Raw genomic sequence first — 21,635 nt, forward strand, 5'->3', positions numbered from 1 at the left:
CTTGGCAGGAACTAATGTAGATCCACAAGAAACCCCAAGAAGAGTAGCTGCCTTGGCAGGAACTAATGGGGATCCATAATAAACCCCAGGAAGAGTAGCTGCTGCCTTGGCAGGAACTAATGTTGATCCATAATAAACCCCAGGAAGAGTAGCTGCCTTGGCAGGAACTAATGTAGATCCATAAGAAACCCCAGGAAGAGTAGCTCCCTTGGCAGGAACTAATGTAGATCCACAAGAAACCCCAGGAAGAGTAGCTGCCTTGGCAGGAACTAATGGGGATCCATAATAAACCCCAGGAAGAGTACCTGCTGTCTTGGCAGGAACTAATGGAGATCCATAATAAACCCCAGGAAGAGTAGCAGCTGCCTTGGCAGGAACTAATGGAGATCCATAATAAACCCCAGGAAGAGTAGCTGCTGCCTTGGCAGGAACTAATGGAGATTCATAATAAACCCCAGGAAGAGTAGCTGCTGCCTTGGCAGGAACTAATGGAGATCCATAATAAACCCCAGGAAGAGTAGCTGCCTTGGCAGGAACTAATGGGGATCCATAATAAATACAAAACCCGTTGGTCACTCTGACAGAGCTCCAGAGTTCCTCTGTGGAGATGGGAGAACCTTCCAGAAGGACAACTATCTCTGCAGCACTCCACCAATCAGGCCTTTATGGTAGAGTGGCCAGACGGAAGCCACTCTTCAGTAAAAGGCACACGACAGTCGCTTGGAGTTTGCAAAAAGGCACCTACAGGACTCTCAAGATTTTCTGGTCTGATGAAACCAAGATTGAAGTCTTGGTTCTGAATGCCAAGCGTCACATCTGGAGGAAACCTGGCACCATCCCTACGGTGAAGCATGGTGGTGGCAGCATCATGCTGTGGGGATGTTTTTCAGCAGCAGGGCCTGGGAGTCTAGTCAGGATCGAGGCAAAGATGAACGGAGCAAAGTTCAGAGAGATCCTTGATGAAAACCTGCTCCAGAGCGCTCAGGACCTCAGACCGGGGCAAAGGTTCACCTTCCAACAGGACAACGACCCTAAGCACACGGCCAAGACAACGCAGGAGTGGCTTTGTGACAAGTTTCTGAATGTCCCTGAGTGGCCCAGCAAGGGCCCGGACTTGAACCCAAAGATGCTTCAACAAAGTACTGAGACAAGGGTCTGAATACTTATGTAAATGTTATATTTAAGTTTTTTATTTTCAATAAATTAGCAAACATTTCTAAAAACCTGTTTTTGCTTTGTCATTATGGGATATTGTGTGTAGATTGATGAGGGGTGTGGGGGGACAATTTAATTAATTTTAGAATAAGGCTGTAACGTAACAAAATGTGAAAAAGTGAAGGGGTCTGAATACTTTCCGGATGAACTGTATATTGAATGTGTGTTAACTATACAGCTGTTGTCTTATAATCAACGTGTGTCTGTTAAATATAGCAAAGACTTCTTCAGCGTTTTCAATGTTATTTAAAAATGAATACAATATTTTTATACTGTTTCATGATAAAATTACTGCTTGATATACACACATACACAAAGGAGACAGGAGAGCAGGAATGAAAGGAGGGAGGTAGGCTTTGACTTTATTGTTGGAACCGGCGCTGCTAGTGAACCGTCGGTTGTTGGAGTGACAGCGACATGAGCTGGTCAGAGCGGGTAAGAACGTAAACACTCGTATTACTAATGAAAACATTTAATTTAAAAAACAGTCCGTTAATACCTAACAAAACATAAAACAAGTCTTAGCAACAGCTTAAGTAGCCCAGACGACCGGATAGCCTACTGTATAAGACGGCTAGATGTAGGCTATATTAAAATACCAACGTAGCGTGTTTCTCTCACAGAAAGAAAGTGCGCATCTTCTCTTTCCAGATGATGCTGATGCGAGAACATCTCTCTCCATCTCTTTGGTGGGTTAGATAGGAGGTCCAGTCGGACCCATTTCACCGCGACACCTGCTTTATTCTATCCACCATTAACAACGGACAGGGCTGTCAGAGCAGAACGAATGAGCAAATAGCGGACAGGTCTGGACGAGAACACCCGTCTCGCGGCTCACTATGAAACAGGTAGGCTAGGTTGCCGTGTGTTGTTGTTTTAATGAAATGCTTTCTCCGGTCAGTCGGTAGCTAGCTAGTGGTCTAACGGTTTGTGTCATTACGGTTGTGTGTTGCGCCGGTTCAGGGTGGTCTCGTGGACGACACGGAGGATGTGGAGTTGGATTTCAGTACCGAGGAGGAGGAGCAGAGAGCGCTCAGGGGGGCAAAGATCCGGTAAGAGAGAGATCAGAGCAGTAACCTACCCTCTATAGGTCTACATGGATGTACCCAGTAATAGAGACCAGAGCAGTAACCTACCCCCTATAGGTCTACATGGATGTACCCAGTAATAGAGACTAGGGAGGTAACCTACCCTCTATAGGTCTACATGGATGGACCCAGTAATAGAGACTAGAGAGGTAACCTACCCTCTATAGGTCTACATGGATGGACCCAGTAATAGAGACTAGAGCAGTAACCTACCCTCTATAGGTCTACATGGATGTACCCAGTAATAGAGACTATAGCAGTAACCTACCCTCTATAGATCTACATGGATGTACCCAGTAATAGAGACTAGGGAGGTAACCTACCCTCTATAGGTCTACATGGATCTACCCAGTAATAGAGACTAGTGAGGTAACCTACCCTCTATAGGTCTACATGGATGGACCCAGTAATAGAGACTAGAGAGGTAACCTACCCTCTATAGGTCTACATGGATGTACCCAGTAATAGAGACTAGAGAGGTAACCTACCCTCTATAGATCGACATGGATGTACCCAGTAATAGAGACTAGAGAGGTAACCTACCCTCTATAGGTCTACATGGATGTACCCAGTAATAGAGACTAGAGAGGTAACCTACCCTCTATAGGTCTACATGGATGTACCCAGTAATAGAGACTAGAGAGGTAACCTACCCTCTATAGGTCTACATGGATGTACCCAGTAATAGAGACTAGAGAGGTAACCTACCCTCTATAGGTCTACATGGATGTACCCAGTAATAGAGACTAGAGAGGTAACCTACCCTCTATAGGTCTACATGGATGTACCCAGTAATAGAGACTAGAGAGGTAACCTACCCTCTATAGGTCTACATGGATGTACCCAGTATTTTTTTTATTTTTTTTTATTTAACCTTTTTTTAACCAGGTAGGCAAATTGAGAACACGTTCTCATTTACAATTGCGACCTGGCCAAGATAAAGCAAAGCAGTTCGACACATACAACAACACATAGTTACACATGGAGTAAAAACAAACATATAGTCAATAATACAGTGAAAAAAAATAAGTCTATATACAATGTGAGCAAGTGAGGTGAGATAAGGGAGGTCAAGGCAAACAGATATATGTATAAATAAATAAAAATATAAAAAGGCCATGGAGGCGAAGTGAGTACAAGACAGCAAGTAAAATAAAAACAACAAAAAAACACTGGAATGGTTGGTTTGCATTGGAAGAAAGTGCAAAGTAGAGACAGAAATAATGGGGTGCAAAGGAGCAAAATAAATTAATAAATAAATACAGTAGGTAAAGAGGTAGTTGTTTGGGCTAAATTGTAGATGGGTTATGTACAGGTGCAGTATTCTATGAGCTGCTCTGACAGCTGGTGCTTAAAGCTAGTGAGGGAGATAGGTGTTTCCAGTTTCAGAGATTTTTGTAGTTCGTTCCAGTCATTGGCAGCAGAGAACTGGAAGGAGAGGCGTCCAAAGGAAGAATTGGTTTTGGGGGTGACTAGAGAGATATACCTGCTGGAGCGCGTGCTACAGGTAGGTGCTGCTATGGTGACCAGCGAGCTGAGATAAGGGGGGACTTTACCTAGCAGGGTCTTGTAGATGACCTGGAACCAGTGGGTTTGGCGACGAGTATGAAGCGAGGGCCAGCCAACGAGAGTGTACAGGTCGCAGTGGTGGGTAGTATATGGGGCTTTGGTGACAAAACGGATGGCACTGTGATAGACTGCATCCAATTTATTGAGTAGGGTTTTGGAGGCTATTTTGTAAATGACATCACCGAAGTCGAGGATTGGTAGGATGGTCAGTTTTACAAGGGTATGTTTGGCAGCATGAGTAAAGGATGCTTTGTTGCGGAATAGGAAGCCAATTCTAGATTTGACTTTGGATTGGAGATGTTTGATGTGGGTCTGGAAGGAGAGTTTACAGTCTAACCAGACACCTAGGTATTTGTAGTTATCCACATATTCTAAGTCAGAGCCGTCCAAAGTAGTGATGTTGGACCGGCGGGCAGGAGCAGGCAGCGATCGGTTGAAGAGCATGCATTTGGTTTTACTTGTATTTAAGAGCAGTTGGAGGCCACGGAAGGAGAGTTGTATGGCATTGAAGCTCGCCTGGAGGGTTGTTAACACAGTGTCAAAAGAAGGGCCAGAAGTATACAGAATAGTGTCGTCTGCGTAGAGGTGGATCAGAGAATCACCAGCAGCAAGAGCGACATCATTGATGTAAACAGAGAAGAGAGTCGGTCCAAGAATTGAACCCTGTGGCACCCCCATAGAGACTGCCAGAGGCCCGGACAACAGACCCTCCGATTTGACACACTGAACTCTATCAGAGAAGTAGTTGGTGAACCAGGCGAGGCAATCATTAGAGAAACCAAGGCTGTCGAGTCTGCCAATGAGGATGTGGTGATTGACAGAGTCAAAAGCCTTGGCCAGGTCAATGAATACGGCTGCACAGTATTGTTTCCTATCGATGGCGGTTACGATATCGTTTATGACCTTGAGCGTGGTTGAGGTGCACCCATGACCAGCTCTGAAACCAGATTGCATAGCGGAGAAGGTGTGGTGTGATTCGAAATGGTCGGTAATCTGTTTGTTGACTTGGCTTTCAAAGACCTTAGAAAGGCAGGGTAGGATAGATATAGGTCTGTAGCAGTTAGGGTCAAGGGTGTCCCCCCCTTTGAAGAGGGGGATAACCGCAGCTGCTTTCCAATCTTTGGGGATCTCAGACGACACGAAAGAGAGGTTGAAGAGGCTAGTAATAGGGGTGGCAACAATTTCAGCAGATAGTTTTAGAAAGAAAGGGTCCAGATTATCTAGCCCGGCTGATTTGTAAGGGTCCAGATTTTGCAGCTCATTAAGAACATCAGCTGACTGTATTTGGGAGAAAGAGAAATGGGGAAGGCTTGGGCGAGTAGCAGAGGGGAGGGCAGTGCTGTTGTCCGGGGTAGGGGTAGCCAGGTGGAAAGCATGGCCAGCCGTAGAAAAATGCTTATTGAAATTCTCAATTATAGTGGATTTGTCGGTGGTGACAGTGTTTCCTATCTTCAGAGCGGTTGGAAGCTGGGAGGAGGTGTTCTTATTCTCCATGGACTTTACGGTGTCCCAGAACTTTTTTGAATTTGTGTTGCAGGAAGCAAATTTCTGCTTGAAAAAGCTAGCCTTGGCTGTTCTAACTGCCTGTGTATATTGGTTTCTGGCTTCCCTGAAAAGTTGCATATCACGGGGGCTGTTCGATGCTAATGCAGAACGCCATAGGATGTTTTTCTGTTGGTTAAGGGCAGTCAGGTCAGGAGAGAACCAAGGGCTATATCTGTTCCTGGTTCTAAATTTCTTGAATGGGGCATGCTTATTCAAGATGGTGAGGAAGGCATTTAAAAAAAATGACCAGGCATCCTCTACTGACGGGATGAGATCAATATCCTTCCAGGATACCCCGGCCAGGTCGATCAGAAAGGCCTGCTCGCTGAAGTGTTTCAGGGAGCGTTTGACAGTGATGAGTGGAGGTCGTTTGACCGCTGACCCATTACGGATGCAGGCAATGAGGCAGTGATCGCTGAGATCTTGGTTGAAAACAGCAGAGGTTTATTTGGAGGGCAAGTTTGTTAGGATGATATCTATGAGGGTACCCGTGTTTACGGAATTGGGGTGGTACCTGGTAGGTTCATTGATAATTTGTGTGAGATTGAGGGCATCAAGCTTAGATTGTAGGGTGGCTGGGGTGTTGAGCATGTTCAAATTTAGGTCGCCTAGCAGCACGAGCTCTGAAGATAGATGGGGGGCAATCAGTTCACATATAGTGTCCAGAGCACAGCTGGGGGCAGAGGGTGGTCTATAGCAGGCGGCAACGGTGAGAGACTTGTTTTTAGAGAGGTGGATTTTTAAAAGTAGAAGTTCAAATTGTTTGGGAACAGACCTGGATAGTATAACAGAACTCTGCAGGCAGTCTTTGCAGTAGATTGCAACACCGCCCCCTTTGGCCGTTCTATCTTGTCTGAAAATATTGTAATTGGGGATAAAAATGTCTGAATTTTTGGTGGTCTTTCTAAGCCAGGATTCAGACACGGCTAAAACATCCGGGTTGGTAGAGTGTGCTAAAGCAGTGAACAAAACAAACTTAGGGAGGAGGCTTCTAATGTTAACATGCATGAAGCCAAGGCTATTACGGTTACAGAAGTCATCAAAAGAGAGCGCCTGGGGAATAGGAGTGGAGCCAGGTACTGCAGGGCCTGGATTCACCTCTACATCACCAGAGGAACAGAGGAGAAGTACGATAAGGGTACGGCTAAAAGCTATGAGAATTGGTCGCCTAGAGCTACTAGAGCAGAGAGTAAAAGGAAGTTTCTGGGGGCGATAAAATAGTTTAAAGGAATAATGTACAGACAAAGGTATGGTAGGATGTGAATACAGTGGAGGTAAACCTAGGTATTGAGTGATGATGAGAGAGATCTTGTCTCTAGAAACATCATTGAAACCAGGTGATGTCATCGCATATGTGGGTGGTGGAACTGAGAGGTTGGATATGGTATAGAGAGCAGGGCTAGAATCTCTACAGAGAAATAAGCCAATAAACACTAACCAGAACAGCAATGGACAAGGCATATTTACATTAAGGAGAGGCATGCTTAATCGAGTGATCAATAAGGGTCCAGTGAGTAGAGGTTGGTTGGGGTCGTGGCGATCCAGACAGCTGGCCGGGTCAATGGCTATCGGTAGCAGCATAGGATGGAGGTCTGTTTGTAGATACCTCGTGCGTTTCCGTCGGTAGGTTCCGTGTAGTGGGGTTTTGTTCAGATAGCAGCCGATAAGACAGCTAACGATTAGCGGGCCTCAGATGAGCGTTCAGGTAACGTCGGGACGGAGGTGCCGGTTGGATAAATCCCTCGGGCAGATAACGTCGGCAGTCAGTCGTGAAGGCCCGGTGGGGTTCAGTATCTGCAGCAGCAACAAAAGAAACGGGTCCGGATGGTGATGGAACTCCTCAGCTGGCTAGCTCCAGCATGATTTGAGTTTGCTCCGGGGTCGACGCAAGCCAATAGTCACACGGTATGCAGCTAGCTAGCTGCGAAATCAAGGTGCAAGTGTCCAGAGCCTGCGGTTGGAATCCGGGGAAACTGAGAGAAAAAAAGTCCCGGAATGCTCCGGTCCGAGTCGCGTTGCACAAAAGTGCCGGTAGATTATCGAGCTAAAGGAATAGCTGATGACCGCAAAACGTGGGCAGCTGAAACACCAACGCTAGCCAGCAAACCGGCTAATTTCGGGGCAGCTACAGATTAGCTTCTGGCTAGCTATCGGAGTAGCTTCTGGTTAGCTTTCAGGCTAGCTTCTGAATTAGCCCCTGGCTATCTTCCACGATGGATTTTCAGATTGAGGTAAGTAATACTTATTGTAATTGGAGAAGCGGGTTGCAGGAAAGCTTTTGCATGAAAGCTTTTGTAGTTGAGTTCTTGGATAATAAAATAAATTAAAGATATGTGAAGAAAAGGTGTAAATATATATATATACAGGACACGACACGACAATACGGAAAAAGACGTCTGAACTGCTAAGCCACCTTGGATAAGAGTAATAGAGACTAGAGCGGTAACCTACCCTCTATAGGTCTACATGGATGTACCCAGTAATAGAGACTATAGCAGTAACCTACCCTCTATAGGTCTACATGGATGTACCCAGTAATAGAGACTAGAGAGGTAACCTACCCTCTATAGGTCTACATGGATGTACCCAGTAATAGAGACTAGAGAGGTAACCTATCCTCTATAGGTCTACATGGATGTACCCAGTAATAGAGACTAGAGAGGTAACCTATCCTCTATAGGTCTACATGGATGTACCCAGTAATAGAGACTAGTGAGGTAACCTACCCTCTATAGGTCTACATGGATGTACCCAGTAATAGAGACTAGAGAGGTAACCTACCCTCTATAGGTCTACATGGATGTACCCAGTAATAGAGACTAGAGAGGTAACCTACCCTCTATAGGTCTACATGGATGTACCCAGTAATAGAGACTAGAGAGGTAACCTACCCTCTATAGGTCTACATCGATGTATAGTACTCGGGAGTTTGGACACACCTTCTCATTCAAGGGTTTTTCATTAATTTGATAGTAGTAACCAAAAATAATAGTAACAATAGTGATAATAGTATGAAATAACACATATGGAATCATGTAGTAACCAAAAAAGTGTTAAACAAAGATTCTTCAAAGTAGCCACCCTTTGCCTTGATGACAGCTTTGCACATTCTTGGAATTCTCTCAACCAGCTTCATGCGTTTGTCACCTGGAATGCATTTCAATTAACAGGTGTGCCTTGTTAAAAGTTAATAGGTGGAATTTTTTTCCTTCTTAATGCGTTTGAGCCAATCAGTTGTGTTGTGACAAGGTAGGGGTGGTATACAGAAGACCAAGTCCATATTATGGCAAGAACAGCTCAAATAAGCAAAGAGAAACGACAGTCCATCATTACTTTAAGACACGAAGGTCAGTCAATATGGACAATTTCAAGTTTCTTCAAGTACAGTCACATCTGCAGCAGAGGTAACTCTGGTTCTTCCTTATCTGTGGCAGTCCTCATGAGAGACAATTTCAATATAGCGCTTGATGGTTTTCTGACTGTACTTGAAGAAACTTGACATTTTACATATTGACTGACCTTCATGTCTTAAAGTAATGATGGACTGTCGTTTCTCTTTGCTTATTTGAGCTGTTTTTGCCATAATATGGACTTGGTCTTTTACAAAATAGGGCTATCTTCTGTATACAACCCCTACCTTGTCACAACACAACTGATTGGCTCAAGAAATTCCACAAAATAACTTTTAACAAGGCACACCTGTTAATTAAAATGCATTCCAGGTGACTACCTCATCAAGCTGGTTGAGAGAATTCAAAGAATGTGCAAAGCTGTCATCAATCATCCCAGCTGTGCTCTGGACACCATATGTGAACTGATTGCCCCCCATCTATCTTCAGAGCTCGTGCTGCTAGGCGACCTAAATTGGAACATGCTTAACACCCCAGCCATCCTACAATCTAAGCTTGATGCCCTCAATCTCACACAAATTATCAATGAACCTACCAGGTACCACCCCAATTCCGTAAACACGGGCACCCTCATAGATATCATCCTAACCAACTTGCCCTCCAAATACACCTCTGCTGTTTTCAACCAAGATCTCAGCGATCACTGCCTCATTGCCTGCATCCGTAATGGGTCAGCGGTCAAACGACCCCCACTCATCACTATCAAACGCTCCCTGAAACACTTCAGCGAGCAGGCCTTTCTGATCGACCTGGCCGATGTATCCTGGAAGGATATTGATCTCATCCCGTCAGTAGAGGATGCCTGGATATTTTTTACAAATGCCTTCCTCACCATCTTGAATAAGCATGCCCCATTCAAGAAATTTAGAACCAGGAACAGATATAGCCCTTGGTTCTCTCCTGACCTGACTGCCCTTAACCAACAGAAAAACATCCTATGGCGTTCTGCATTAGCATCGAACAGCCCCCGTGATATGCAACTTTTCAGGGAAGTTAGAAACCAATATACACAGACAGTTAGAAAAGCCAAGGCTAGCTTTTTCAAGCAGAAATTTGCTTCCTGCAACACAAATTCAAAAAAGTTCTGGGACACTGTAAAGTCCATGGAGAATAAGAACACCTCCTCTCAGCTTCCAACTGCACAGAAGATAGGAAACACTGTCACCACCGACAAATCCACTATAATTGAGAATTTCAATAAGCATTTTTCTACGGCTGGCCATGCTTTTCACCTGGCTGCCCCTACCCCGGTCAACAGCACTGCCCTCCCCTCTGCTACTCGCCCAAGCCTTCCCCATTTCTCTTTCTCCCAAATACAGTCAGCTGATGTTCTGAAAGAGCTGCAAAATCTGGACCCTTACAAATCAGCCGGGCTAGATAATCTGGACCCTTTCTTTCTAAAACTATCTGCTGAAATTGTTGCCACCCCTATTACTAGCCTTTTCAACCTCTCTTTCGTGTCGTCTGAGATTCCCAAAGATTGGAAAGCAGCTGCGGTTATCCCCCTCTTCAAAGGGGGGGACACTCTTGACCCTAACAGCTACAGACCTATATCTATCCGACCCTGCCTTTCTAAGGTATTCGAAAGCCAAGTCAACAAACAGATTACCGACCATTTCGAATCCCACCATACCTTCTCCAATATGCAATCTGGTTTCAGAGCTGGCCATGGGTGCACCTCAGCCACGCTCAAGGTCATAAACGATATCTTAACCGCCATCGATAGGAAACAATACTGTGCAGCCGTATTCATTGACCTGGCCAAGGCTTTTGACTCTGTCAATCACCACATCCTCATTGGCAGACTCGACAGCCTTGGTTTCTCTAATGATTGCCTCGCCTGGTTCACCAACTACTTCTCTGATTGAGTTCAGTGTGTCAAATCGGAGGGTCTGTTGTCCGGGCCTCTGGCAGTCTCTATGGGGGTGCCACAGGGTTCAATTCTTGGACCGACTCTCTTCTCTGTATACATCAATGATGTCGCTCTTGCTGCTGGTGATTCTCTGATCCATCTCTACGCAGACGACACTATTCTGTATACTTCTGGCCCTTCTTTTGACACTGTGTTAACAACCCTCCAGGCGAGCTTCAATGCCATACAACTCTCCTTCCGTGGCCTCCATTTGCTCTTAAATACAAGTAAAACTAAATGCATGCTCTTCAACCGATCGCTGCCTGCACCTGCCCGCCTGTCCAACATCACTGCTCTGGACGGCTCTGACTTAGAATATGTGGATAACTACAAATACCTAGGTGTCTGGTTAGACTGTAAACTCTCCTTCCAGACTCACATCAAACATCTCCAATCCAAAGTTAAATCTAGAATTGGCTTCCTATTCCGCAACAAAGCATCCTTCACTCATGCTGCCAAACATACCCTTGTAAAACTGACCATCCTACCAATCCTCGACTTCGGTGATGTCATTTACAAAATAGCCTCCAAAACCCTACTCAATAAATTGGATGCAGTCTATCACAGTGCCATCCGTTTTGTCACCAAAGCCCCATATACTACCCACCACTGCGACCTGTACACTCTCGTTGGCTGGCCCTCGCTTCATACTCGTCGTCAAACCCACTGGCTCCAGGTCATCTACAAGACCCTGCTAGGTAAAGTCCCGCCTTATCTCAGCTCGCTGGTCACCATAGCAGCACCTACCTGTAGCACGCGCTCCAGCAGGTATATCTCTCTGGTCACCCCCAAAACCAATTCTTCTTTTGGCCGCCTCTCCTTCCAGTTCTCTGCTGCCAATGACTGGAACGAACTACAAAAATCTCTGAAACTGGAAACACTTATCTCCCTCACTAGCTTTAAGCACCAGCTGTCAGAGCAGCTCATAGATTACTGCACCTGTACATAGCCCATCTATAATTTAGCCCAAACAACTACCTCTTTACCTACTGTATTTATTTATTTATTTATTTTGCTCCTTTGCACCCCATTATTTCTATCTCTACTTTTTTCTATCTCTACTATCTCTACTTTTTTTACTTTTTTTACTTGCTATATTGTATTTACTTCGCCACCATGGCCTTTTAATATTTTTATTTATTTATATATTTTGTTTGCCTTCACCTCCCTTATCTCACCTCACTTGCTCATATTGTATATAGACTTATTTTTCACTGTATTATTGACTGTATGTTTGTTTTTACTCCATGTGTAACTATGTGTTGTTGTATGTGTCGAACTGCTTTGCTTTATCTTGGCCAGGTCGCAATTGTAAATGAGAACGTGTTCTCAATTTGCCTACCTGGTTAAATAAAGGTGAAATAAAAAAAATAAAAAAATAAAGCCAAAAGGTGGCTACTTTGGTTACCACATGATTCCATATGTGTTATTTCATAGTATTGACGTCTTCACTATTATTCTACAATGTAGAAAATAGTACAAATAAAGAAAATCCATGGAATGAGTAGGTGTGTCTTAACTTTTGACTAGTACTGTATATATATTCCACAATTTTCGCTTTTTGGATATAAAAATAGCAAAATTACCAGGTTTGAAATGATTCTGTTTAAGTCTGACTGTCTGATTGACTGACTGTCTGACTGACTGTCTGACTGTCTGACTGACTGACTGTCTGACTGACTGACTGTCTGACTGACTGTCTGACTGTCTGACTGGCTGTCTGACTGTCTGTCTGTCTGAATGTCTGTCTGTCTGACTGACTGACTGTCTGACTGACTGACTGTCTGATTGACTGACTGGCTGATTGACTGACTGACTGTCTGATTGACTGACTGACTGTCTGATTGACTGACTGACTGTCTGACTGACTGTCTGGCTGACTGTCTGGCTGACTGTCTGACTGACTGATTTTCCAGACACCCCCTCGCCTCCTTCCTGCACCTGTTCTTCCGAGTGGCTGCCATAGTAACCTACCTGCTCTGTGATTGGTTCACCAAGAGCTTTACTTCCTGCTTCATTATGATCATCACTCTGCTGTCCTGTGACTTCTGGTCTGTTAAGGTGAGAACACACACACACACACACACACACACACACACACACACACACACACACACACACACACACACACACACACACACACACACACACACACACACACACACACACACACACACACACACACACACACACACACACACTCTCTCTCTCTCTCTCTCTCTCTCTCTCTCTCTCTCTCTGTCTCTCTCACACTTTCTCACGTGTGTGTGTCAGAATGTGACAGGCAGGTTGTTGGTGGGTCTGCGATGGTGGAACCAGATCGATGAGGATGGGAGAAGCCTCTGGGTGTTTGAGGACAGGAAGGTGAGACGCTGGTGTCTGATGTCTATGTGTGTAGTCCTCTGGTGTCTATGTGTGTAGTCCTCTGGTGTCTATGTGTGTAGTCCTCTGGTGTCTATGTGTGTTGTCCTCTGGTGTCTATGTGTGTAGTCCTCTGGTGTCTATGTGTTGTGTAGTCCACTGGTGTTATGTGTGTAGTCCTCTGGTGTCTATGTGTGTAGTCCTCTGATGTCTATGTGTGTAGTCCTCTGGTGTCTATGTGTGTAGTCCTCTGGTGTCTATGTGTGTAGTCCTCTGGTGTCTATGTGTGTAGTCCTCTGGTGTCTATGTGTGTAGTCCTCTGGTGTCAATGTGTGTAGTCCTCTGGTGTCTATGTGTGTAGTCCTCTGGTGTCTATGTGTGTAGTCCTCTGGTGTCTATGTGTTGTGTAGTCCTCTGGTGTCTATGTGTGTAGTCCTCTGGTGTCTATGTGTGTAGTCTTCTGGTGTCTATGTGTGTAGTCCTCTGGTGTCTATGTGTGTAGTCCTCTGGTGTCTTTGTGTGTAGTCCTCTGGTGTCTATGTGTGTAGTCCTCTGGTGTCTATGTGTGTAGTCCTCTGATGTCTATGTGTTGTGTAGTCCTCTGGTGTTATGTGTGTAGTCCTCTGGTGTCTATGTGTGTAGTCCTCTGGTGTCTATGTGTGTAGTCCTCTGGTGTCTATGTGTGTAGTCCTCTGATGTCAATGTGTTGTGTAGTCCTCTGGTGTCTATGTGTGTAGTCTTCTGGTGTCTATGTGTTGTGTAGTCCTCTGGTGTCTATGTGTGTAGTCCTCTGATGTCTATGTGTTGTGTAGTCCTCTGGTGTCTATGTGTGTAGTCCTCTGATGTCTATGTGTTGTGTAGTCCTCTGGTGTCTATGTGTGTAGTCCTCTGGTGTCTATGTGTGTAGTCCTCTGGTGTCTATGTGTGTAGTCCTCTGGTGTCTATGTGTGTAGTCCTCTGGTGTCTATGTGTGTAGTCCTCTTGTGTCTATGTGTGTAGTCCTCTGGTGTCTATGTGTGTAGTCCTCTGATGTCTATGTGTGTAGTCCTCTGGTGTCTATGTGTGTAGTCCTCTGATGTCTATGTGTGTAGTCCTCTGATGTCTATGTGTTGTGTAGTCCACTGGTGTTATGTGTGTAGTCCTCTGGTGTCTATGTGTTGTGCAGTCCACTGGTGTTATGTGTGTAGTCCTCTGGTGTCAATGTGTGTAGTCCTCTGGTGTCTATGTGTGTAGTCCTCTGGTGTCTATGTGTGTAGTCCTCTGATGTCTATGTGTTGTGTAGTCCTCTGATGTCTATGTGTTGTGTAGTCCTCTGGTGTCTATGTGTGTAGTCCTCTGGTGTCTATGTGTGTAGTCCTCTGGTGTCTATGTGTGTAGTCCTCTGGTGTCTATGTGTGTAGTCCTCTGGTGTCTATGTGTGTAGTCCTCTGGTGTCTATGTGTGTAGTCCTCTGGTGTCTATGTGTGTAGTCCTCTGGTGTCTATGTGTGTAGTCCTCTGATGTCTATGTGTGTAGTCCTCTGGTGTCTATGTGTGTAGTCCTCTGGTGTCTATGTGTGTAGTCCTCTGATGTCTATGTGTTGTGTAGTCCTCTGGTGTTATGTGTGTAGTCCTCTGGTGTCTATGTGTGTAGTCCTCTGGTGTTATGTGTGTAGTCCTCTGGTGTCTATGTGTGTAGTCCTCTGGTGTTATGTGTGTAGTCCTCTGATGTCTATGTGTGTAGTCCTCTGATGTCTATGTGTGTAGTCCTCTGGTGTCTATGTGTGTAGTCCTCTGGTGTCTATGTGTGTAGTCCTCTGGTGTCTATGTGTGTAGTCCTCTGGTGTCTATGTGTTGTGTAGTCCTCTGATGTCTATGTGTGTAGTCCTCTGGTGTCTATGTGTGTAGTCCTCTGGTGTCTATGTGTGTAGTCCTCTGGTGTCTATGTGTTGTGTAGTCCTCTGGTGTCTATGTGTGTAGTCCTCTGGTGTCTATGTGTGTAGTCCTCTGGTGTCTATGTGTGTAGTCTTCTGGTGTCTATGTGTGTAGTCCTCTGATGTCTATGTGTGTAGTCCTCTGGTGTCTATGTGTGTAGTCCTCTGATGTCTATGTGTGTAGTCCTCTGGTGTCTATGTGTGTAGTCCTCTGGTGTTATGTGTGTAGTCCTCTGGTGTCTATGTGTGTAGTCCTCTGGTGTCTATGTGTGTAGTCCTCTGGTGTTATGTGTGTAGTCCTCTGATGTCTATGTGTGTAGTCCTCTGGTGTCTATGTGTGTAGTCCTCTGATGTGTATGTGTGTAGTCTTCTCCCCAGGCCGGTGGTACGGAGGTGGAGGCCAGGATCTTCTGGTCGGGTCTGATCATCTGTCCTCTCATCTGGACCGGCTTCTTCTTCACCACCCTGTTCTGTCTGAACATACACTGGCTGGTAACACACACACACACACACACGCACGCACGCACGCACACACACACACACACACACACACACACACACACACACACACACACACACACACACACACACACACACACACACACACACACACACACACACACACACACACACACACACACAGACTCACACGTACTCCCTCTCCCCCCAGGTGTTGGTGGTAGCCAGTATCTCTCTCCAGGGGGCGAATCTATATGGTTACCTGCGCTGCAAGAACAGCAGACAGGAAGCCCCACCCACATCCACTTCCTCTTTCCTGCAGGGACAGCACTTCCTCCAGCGGGTGAGGTTAGGGGTTAGAGGTGAGGGGTTAGAGGTTAGAGGTTATAGGCAGTTGTCCACGTTAATCCCTCCCTGGCTGTTTCATAATGACTATGACTAGTAGAGATCAGAGGGTAGAGGTTATGTACAGTTTTGGGGAGTAGTAGAGGTCAGAGGTTATTTTGTGCCCAATAGAAATGAATGGTCTCCAGTTTGATGTAGTCATTGCATGCTAGGAATCAAATCAAATCAAATAGGAATATGGGACCAGATACTACACTTTTAACTACTTTATTTTAAATTAATCTTTAGGGGTGTCAATAATCTTTAGGGGTGTCAACAATCTTTAGGGGTGTCAATAATCTTTAGGGGTGTCAATAATCTTTAGGGGTGTCAATAATATTTAGGGGTGTCAACAATCTTTAGGGGTGTCAATAATCTTTAGGGGTGTCAATAATCTTTAGGGGTGTCAACAATCTTTAGGGGTGTCAACAATCTTTAGAGGTGTCAATAATCTTTAGGGGTGTCAATAATATTTAGGGGTGTCAATAATCTTTAGGGGTGTCAATAATCTTTAGAGGTGTCAATAATCTTTAGAGGTGTCAATAATCTTTAGGGGTGTCAACAATAATACTTTTATGGGTCGTATAAAATAATTTCCAAATGTTTTTGAGCCTAGAATATAGCCAGTTTTTTTTTTTTTTTTTTTTTTTTTTTAATACAGTCATTATTGAAACAGGCAGGGAGGGACTAACTTGGACAATAATGACATCTTTAATTGGTCCAGTAAGAAACCCCTATTGTGATTTCTTGTTTTGCTACTCTGTTCTCTAATGAACAGGACTCTGATTAACTGGTCTCTGTTCTCTAATGAACAGGACTCTGTTTGACTGGTCTCTGTTCTCTAATGAACAGGACTCTGTTTGACTGGTCTCCTCTGTTCTCTAATGAACAGGACTCTGTTTAACTGGTCTCCTCTGTTCTCTAATGAACAGGACTCTGTTTAACTGGTCTCCTCTGTTCTCTAATGAACAGTACTCTGTTTGACTGGTCTCCTCTGTTCTCTAATGAACAGGACTCTGTTTGACTGGTCTCCTCTGTTCTCTAATGAACAGGACTCTGTTTAACTGGTCTCCTCTGTTCTCTAATGAACAGGACTCTGGTTAACTGGTCTCCTCTGTTCTCTAATGAACAGGACTCTGTTTAACTGGTCTCCTCTGTTCTCTAATGAACAGGACTATGTTTGACTGGTCTCCTCTGTTCTCTAATGAACAGGACTCTGTTTAACTGGTCTCCTCTGTTCTCTAATGAACAGGACTCTGTTTAACTGGTCTCCTCTGTTCTCTAATGAACAGGACTCTGTTTAACTGGTCTCTGTTCTCTAATGAACAGGACTCTGTTTGACTGGTCTCTGTTCTCTAATGAACAGGACTCTGTTTGACTGGTCTCTGTTCTCTAATGAACAGGACTCTGTTTAACTGGTCTCCTCTGTTCTCTAATGAACAGGACTCTGTTTAACTGGTCTCCTCTGTTCTCTAATGAACAGGACTCTGTTTAACTGGTCTCTGTTCTCTAATGAACAGGACTCTGTTTGACTGGTCTCTGTTCTCTAATGAACAGGACTCTGTTTGACTGGTCTCTGTTCTCTAATGAACAGGACTCTGTTTAACTGGTCTTCTCTGTTCTCTAATGAACAGGACTCTGTTTGACTGGTCTCCTCTGTTCTCTAATGAACAGGACTCTGTTTGACTGGTCTCTGTTCTCTAATGAACAGGACTCTGTTTAACTGGTCTCTGTTCTCTAATGAACAGGACTCTGGTTAACTGGTCTCCTCTGTTCTCTAATGAACAGGACTCTGTTTAACTGGTCTCCTCTGTTCTCTAATGAACAGGACTCTGTTTAACTGGTCTCTGTTCTCTAATGAACAGGACTCTGTTTGACTGGTCTCTGTTCTCTAATGAACAGGACTCTGTTTAACTGTTCTCTGTTCTCTAATGAACAGGACTCTTTTTGACTGGTCTCCTCTGTTCTCTAATGAACAGGACTCTGTTTGACTGGTCTCTGTTCTCTAATGAACAGGACTCTGTTTGACTGGTCTCCTCTGTTCTCTAATGAACAGGACTCTGTTTAACTGGTCTCCTCTGTTCTCTAATGAACAGTACTCTGTTTGACTGGTCTCCTCTGTTCTCTAATGAACAGGACTCTGTTTGACTGGTCTCATCTGTTCTCTAATGAACAGGACTCTGTTTAACTGGTCTCCTCTGTTCTCTAATGAACAGGACTCTGTTTGACTGGTCTCTGTTCTCTAATGAACAGTACTCTGTTTGACTGGTCTCCTCTGTTCTCTAATGAACAGGACTCTGTTTAACTGGTCTCTGTTCTCTAATGAACAGGACTCTGTTTAACTGGTCTCCTCTGTTCCTGGTTTCAGTCTGATATCATCTCCAGAATACTGTGATGGAATCACCTGCAGCTGCCTTCTTCTCCGAGTGTGTGTGTGTGTGTGTGTGTGTGTGTGTGTGTGTGTGTGTGTGTGTGTGTGTGTGTGTGTGTGTGTGTGTGTGTGTGTGTGTGTGTGTGTGTGTGTGAGACAGACAGAGCAGGACATGTTCTGGAACTCAGAAGGGGATTTACAGAAGCATCTCCAAGGCCTCCCAACATCAAAGCTCCTGGAATTTACATTAGTTTCATATTCAGCATTTTAATTATTTTGATTTCAATTTATATTTCTATGAATATATACAGTATTTTTTACTTCTGACGTTGTTATAACCTGTTTCCTGTCTGTCTGATGGCTAATAGAACAAACACAGCTGTCTGTTTCCTGTCTGTCTGATTGCTAATAGAACAAACACAGCTTCCTGTTTCCTGTCTGTCTGATGGCTAATAGAACAAACACAGCTTCCTGTTTCCTGTCTGTCTGATGGCTAATAGAACAAACACAGCTTCCTGTTTCCTGTCTGTCTGATGGCTAATAGAACAAACACAGCTGTCTGTTTCCTGTCTGTCTGATGGCTAATAAAACACTGAAGAAGTGAAGCTTTGTCTCTCATTCTGTAGATGTACTGACTATGACTGTGATATGTGATATGTGGTTGAGGATAACGGGGCGGCAGGTAACCTAGTGGTTGGAGGAGCCGAAACGGTGAAAGTTCTGTCGACGTGCCCTTGAGCAAGGCACTTAACCCTCTTAATACTACGGCTGACTCTGTAAAACAACACATTTCACTGCACCTATCTGGTGTATGTGACAATAAAATATATACAGTGCATTCGGAAAAGTATTCAGACCCCTTGACTTTTTACACATTTTGTTACGTTACCGCCTTGTTCTAAAATGTATTAAATTATTATTTTTCCTCCTCATCAGTCTACACACAATACCCCATAATGACACCACAATACCCCATAATGACATCACAATACCCCATAATGACAAGGTGAAAACAAGTTTTTAGATTTTTTTTGCAAATGTATTAAAAATAGAAAGCAGAAATACCTAATTTACATAAGTATTCAGACCCTTTACTGTGAGAGTTGAAATTGAGCTCAGGTGCATCCTGTTTACATTGATCATCCTTGAGATGTTTCTACAACTTGATTAGAGTCCACCTGTGGTAAATTCAATCGATTGGACATGATTTGGAAAGGCACACACCTGTCTATATAAGGTCCCACAGTGCATGTCAGAGCAAAAACCAAGCCATGAGGTCGAAGGAATTGTCCGTAGAGCTCAGAGACAGGATTGTCAAAGCACAGATCTATGGAAAGGTGCCAAAACATTTCTGCAGCATTGAAGAACACAGTGGCCTCCATCATTCTTAAATGGAAGAAGTTTGGAACCACCAAGACTCTTCCTAGAGCTGACTGCCCGGCCAAACTGAGCAATCGGGGGAGAAGGACCTTGGTCAGGGAGGTGACCGAGAACCCGATGGTCAATCTGACACTCCTTCTCCTACTCTGACACTCTGGCTCTAGAGTTCCTCTGTAGAGATGGAAGAAACTTCCAGAAGGACAACCATCTCTGCAGCACTCCACAAATCAGGCCTTTAAGGTAGACAGAGGAGTGGCCAGACAGAAGTCACTCTTCTGTAAAAGGCACACGACAGCCCGCTTGGAGTTTGCCAAAAGGCACTGAAAGACTCTCAGACCATGAGAAACAATATTCTCTGGTCTGATGAAACCAAGATTGAACTCTTTGGCCTGAATGCTAAGTGTTATGTCTGGAGGAAACCTGGCACCATCCGTACGGTGAAGCATGGTGGTGGCAGCATCATGCTGTGGGGATGTTTTTCAGCGGCAGGGACTGGGACACTATTCAGGATCGAGGGAAAGATGAACAGACTAAAGTACAAAGAGATCCTTGATGAAAACCTGCTCCAGAGTGCTCAGGACCTCAGACTAGGGGTGAAGGTTCACCTTCCAACAGGACAACGACCCTAAGCACACAGCCAAGACAACGCAGGAGTGGCTTCGGGACAAGTCTCTGAATGTCATTGAGTGGCCCAGCCAGAGCCCGGACTTGAACCCGATCGAACATCTCTGGAGAGACCTGGAAATAGCTGTGCAACAACGCTCCCCATCCAACCTCACAGGGCTTGAGAGGATCTGCAGAGAAGAATGGGAGAAACTGTGCCAAGCGTGTAGCATCATAACCAAGAAGACTCGATGCTGTAATCATTGCCAAAGGTGCTTCAACAAAGTACTGAGTAAAAGTTCTGAATACTTATGAAAATATGTATCTATTTGCAAAAATGTCTAAAAAACAGTTTTTGCTTGGTCATTATGGGGTATTGTGTGTAGATTGACAAAGGGAGAAAAAAAAACTGTTGAATATTTTTTTTTTTTAACAGGGCTTTAACGTAACTAAATGTGGAAAAAGTCAAGGGGTCTGAATACTTTCTGAATGCACCGTAAATAACCTTGAGACAAAGGCACTAACTGGAGGCCGTTCTGGGTAGAAGTGTCTGCTAAATGACTTCAGTGTAAACGTCAGTAACCTAATAGGTAATATAAGACGTTGTGGATAGGAGTGTCTGCTAAATGACTTCAGTGTAAACGTCAGTAACCTAATAGGTAATATAAGACGTTCTGGGTAGGAGTGTCTGCTAAATGACTTCAGTCTGAACGTCAGTAACCTAATAGGTAATATAAGACGTTGTGGATAGGAGTGTCTGCTAAATGACTTCAGTGTAAACGTCAGTAACCTAATAGGTAATATAAGACGTTCTGGGTAGGAGTGTCTGCTAAATGACTTCAGTGTAAACGTCAGTAACCTAATAGGTAATATAAGACGTTCTGGGTAGGAGTGTCTGCTAAATGACTTCAGTGTAAACGTCAGTAACCTAATAGGTAATATAAGACGTTCTGGGTAGGAGTGTCTGCTAAATGACTTCAGTGTAAACGTCAGTAACCTAATAGGTAATATAAGACGTTCTGGGTAGGGGTGTCTGCTAAATGACTTCAGTGTAAACGTCAGTAACCTAATAGGTAATATAAGACGTTCTGGGTAGGAGTGTCTGCTAAATGACTTCAGTGTAAACGTCAGTAACCTAATAGGTAATATAAGACGTTCTGGGTAGGGGTATCTGTTAAATGACTTCAGTGTAAACGTCAGTAACCTAATAGGTAACATAAGACGTTCTGGGTAGAAGTGTCTGCTAAATGACTTCAGTTTAAACGTCAGTAACCTAATAGGTAATATAAGACGTTCTGGGTAGGAGTGTCTGCTAAATGACTTCAGTTTAAACGTCAGTAACCTAATAGGTAATATAAGACGTTCTGGGTAGGAGTGTCTGCTAAATGACTTCAGTTTAAACGTCAGTAACCTAATAGGTAATACA

General features: G+C 44.3%; 1 protein-coding gene across 2 annotated transcripts; it reads left to right on the forward strand.

Annotated features, from left to right (window-relative positions):
• The first annotated feature begins 389 nt into the window (after nt 1-389).
• On the forward strand, nt 390-19,076 carry LOC129839120 (Golgi apparatus membrane protein TVP23 homolog A-like). 2 transcript variants are annotated; one of them, XM_055906390.1, is made up of 7 exons: nt 390-2,063; nt 2,179-2,267; nt 12,656-12,800; nt 13,014-13,103; nt 15,379-15,504; nt 15,683-15,833; nt 18,224-19,076. In XM_055906390.1, exons 1-7 carry the CDS (start codon nt 2,055-2,057, stop codon nt 18,226-18,228), a joined length of 615 nt encoding a protein of 204 aa, XP_055762365.1. In that variant the 5' UTR covers nt 390-2,054; the 3' UTR covers nt 18,229-19,076. The 2 variants fall into 2 exon arrangements, with proteins under 2 accessions (XP_055762365.1, XP_055762364.1); XM_055906389.1 differs by having other exon boundaries at nt 391-2,063; nt 15,683-15,814.
• The last annotated feature ends 2,559 nt before the right edge of the window (nt 19,077-21,635 follow it).

The sequence above is a fragment of the Salvelinus fontinalis genome, chromosome 40 (assembly GCF_029448725.1).
Source record: "Salvelinus fontinalis isolate EN_2023a chromosome 40, ASM2944872v1, whole genome shotgun sequence".
Lineage (NCBI taxonomy): Eukaryota > Metazoa > Chordata > Actinopteri > Salmoniformes > Salmonidae > Salvelinus > Salvelinus fontinalis.

Bases quoted from the DNA above. Each gene is read 5' to 3' on its own strand.
- LOC129839120 (XM_055906389.1), top strand. The intron at 2,268-12,655 runs GTAAGAGAGAGA...CTGATTTTCCAG, and splicing joins CTCAGGGGGGCAAAGATCCG to ACACCCCCTCGCCTCCTTCC. The intron at 13,104-15,378 runs GTGAGACGCTGG...GTATGTGTGTAG, and splicing joins GGGTGTTTGAGGACAGGAAG to TCTTCTCCCCAGGCCGGTGG.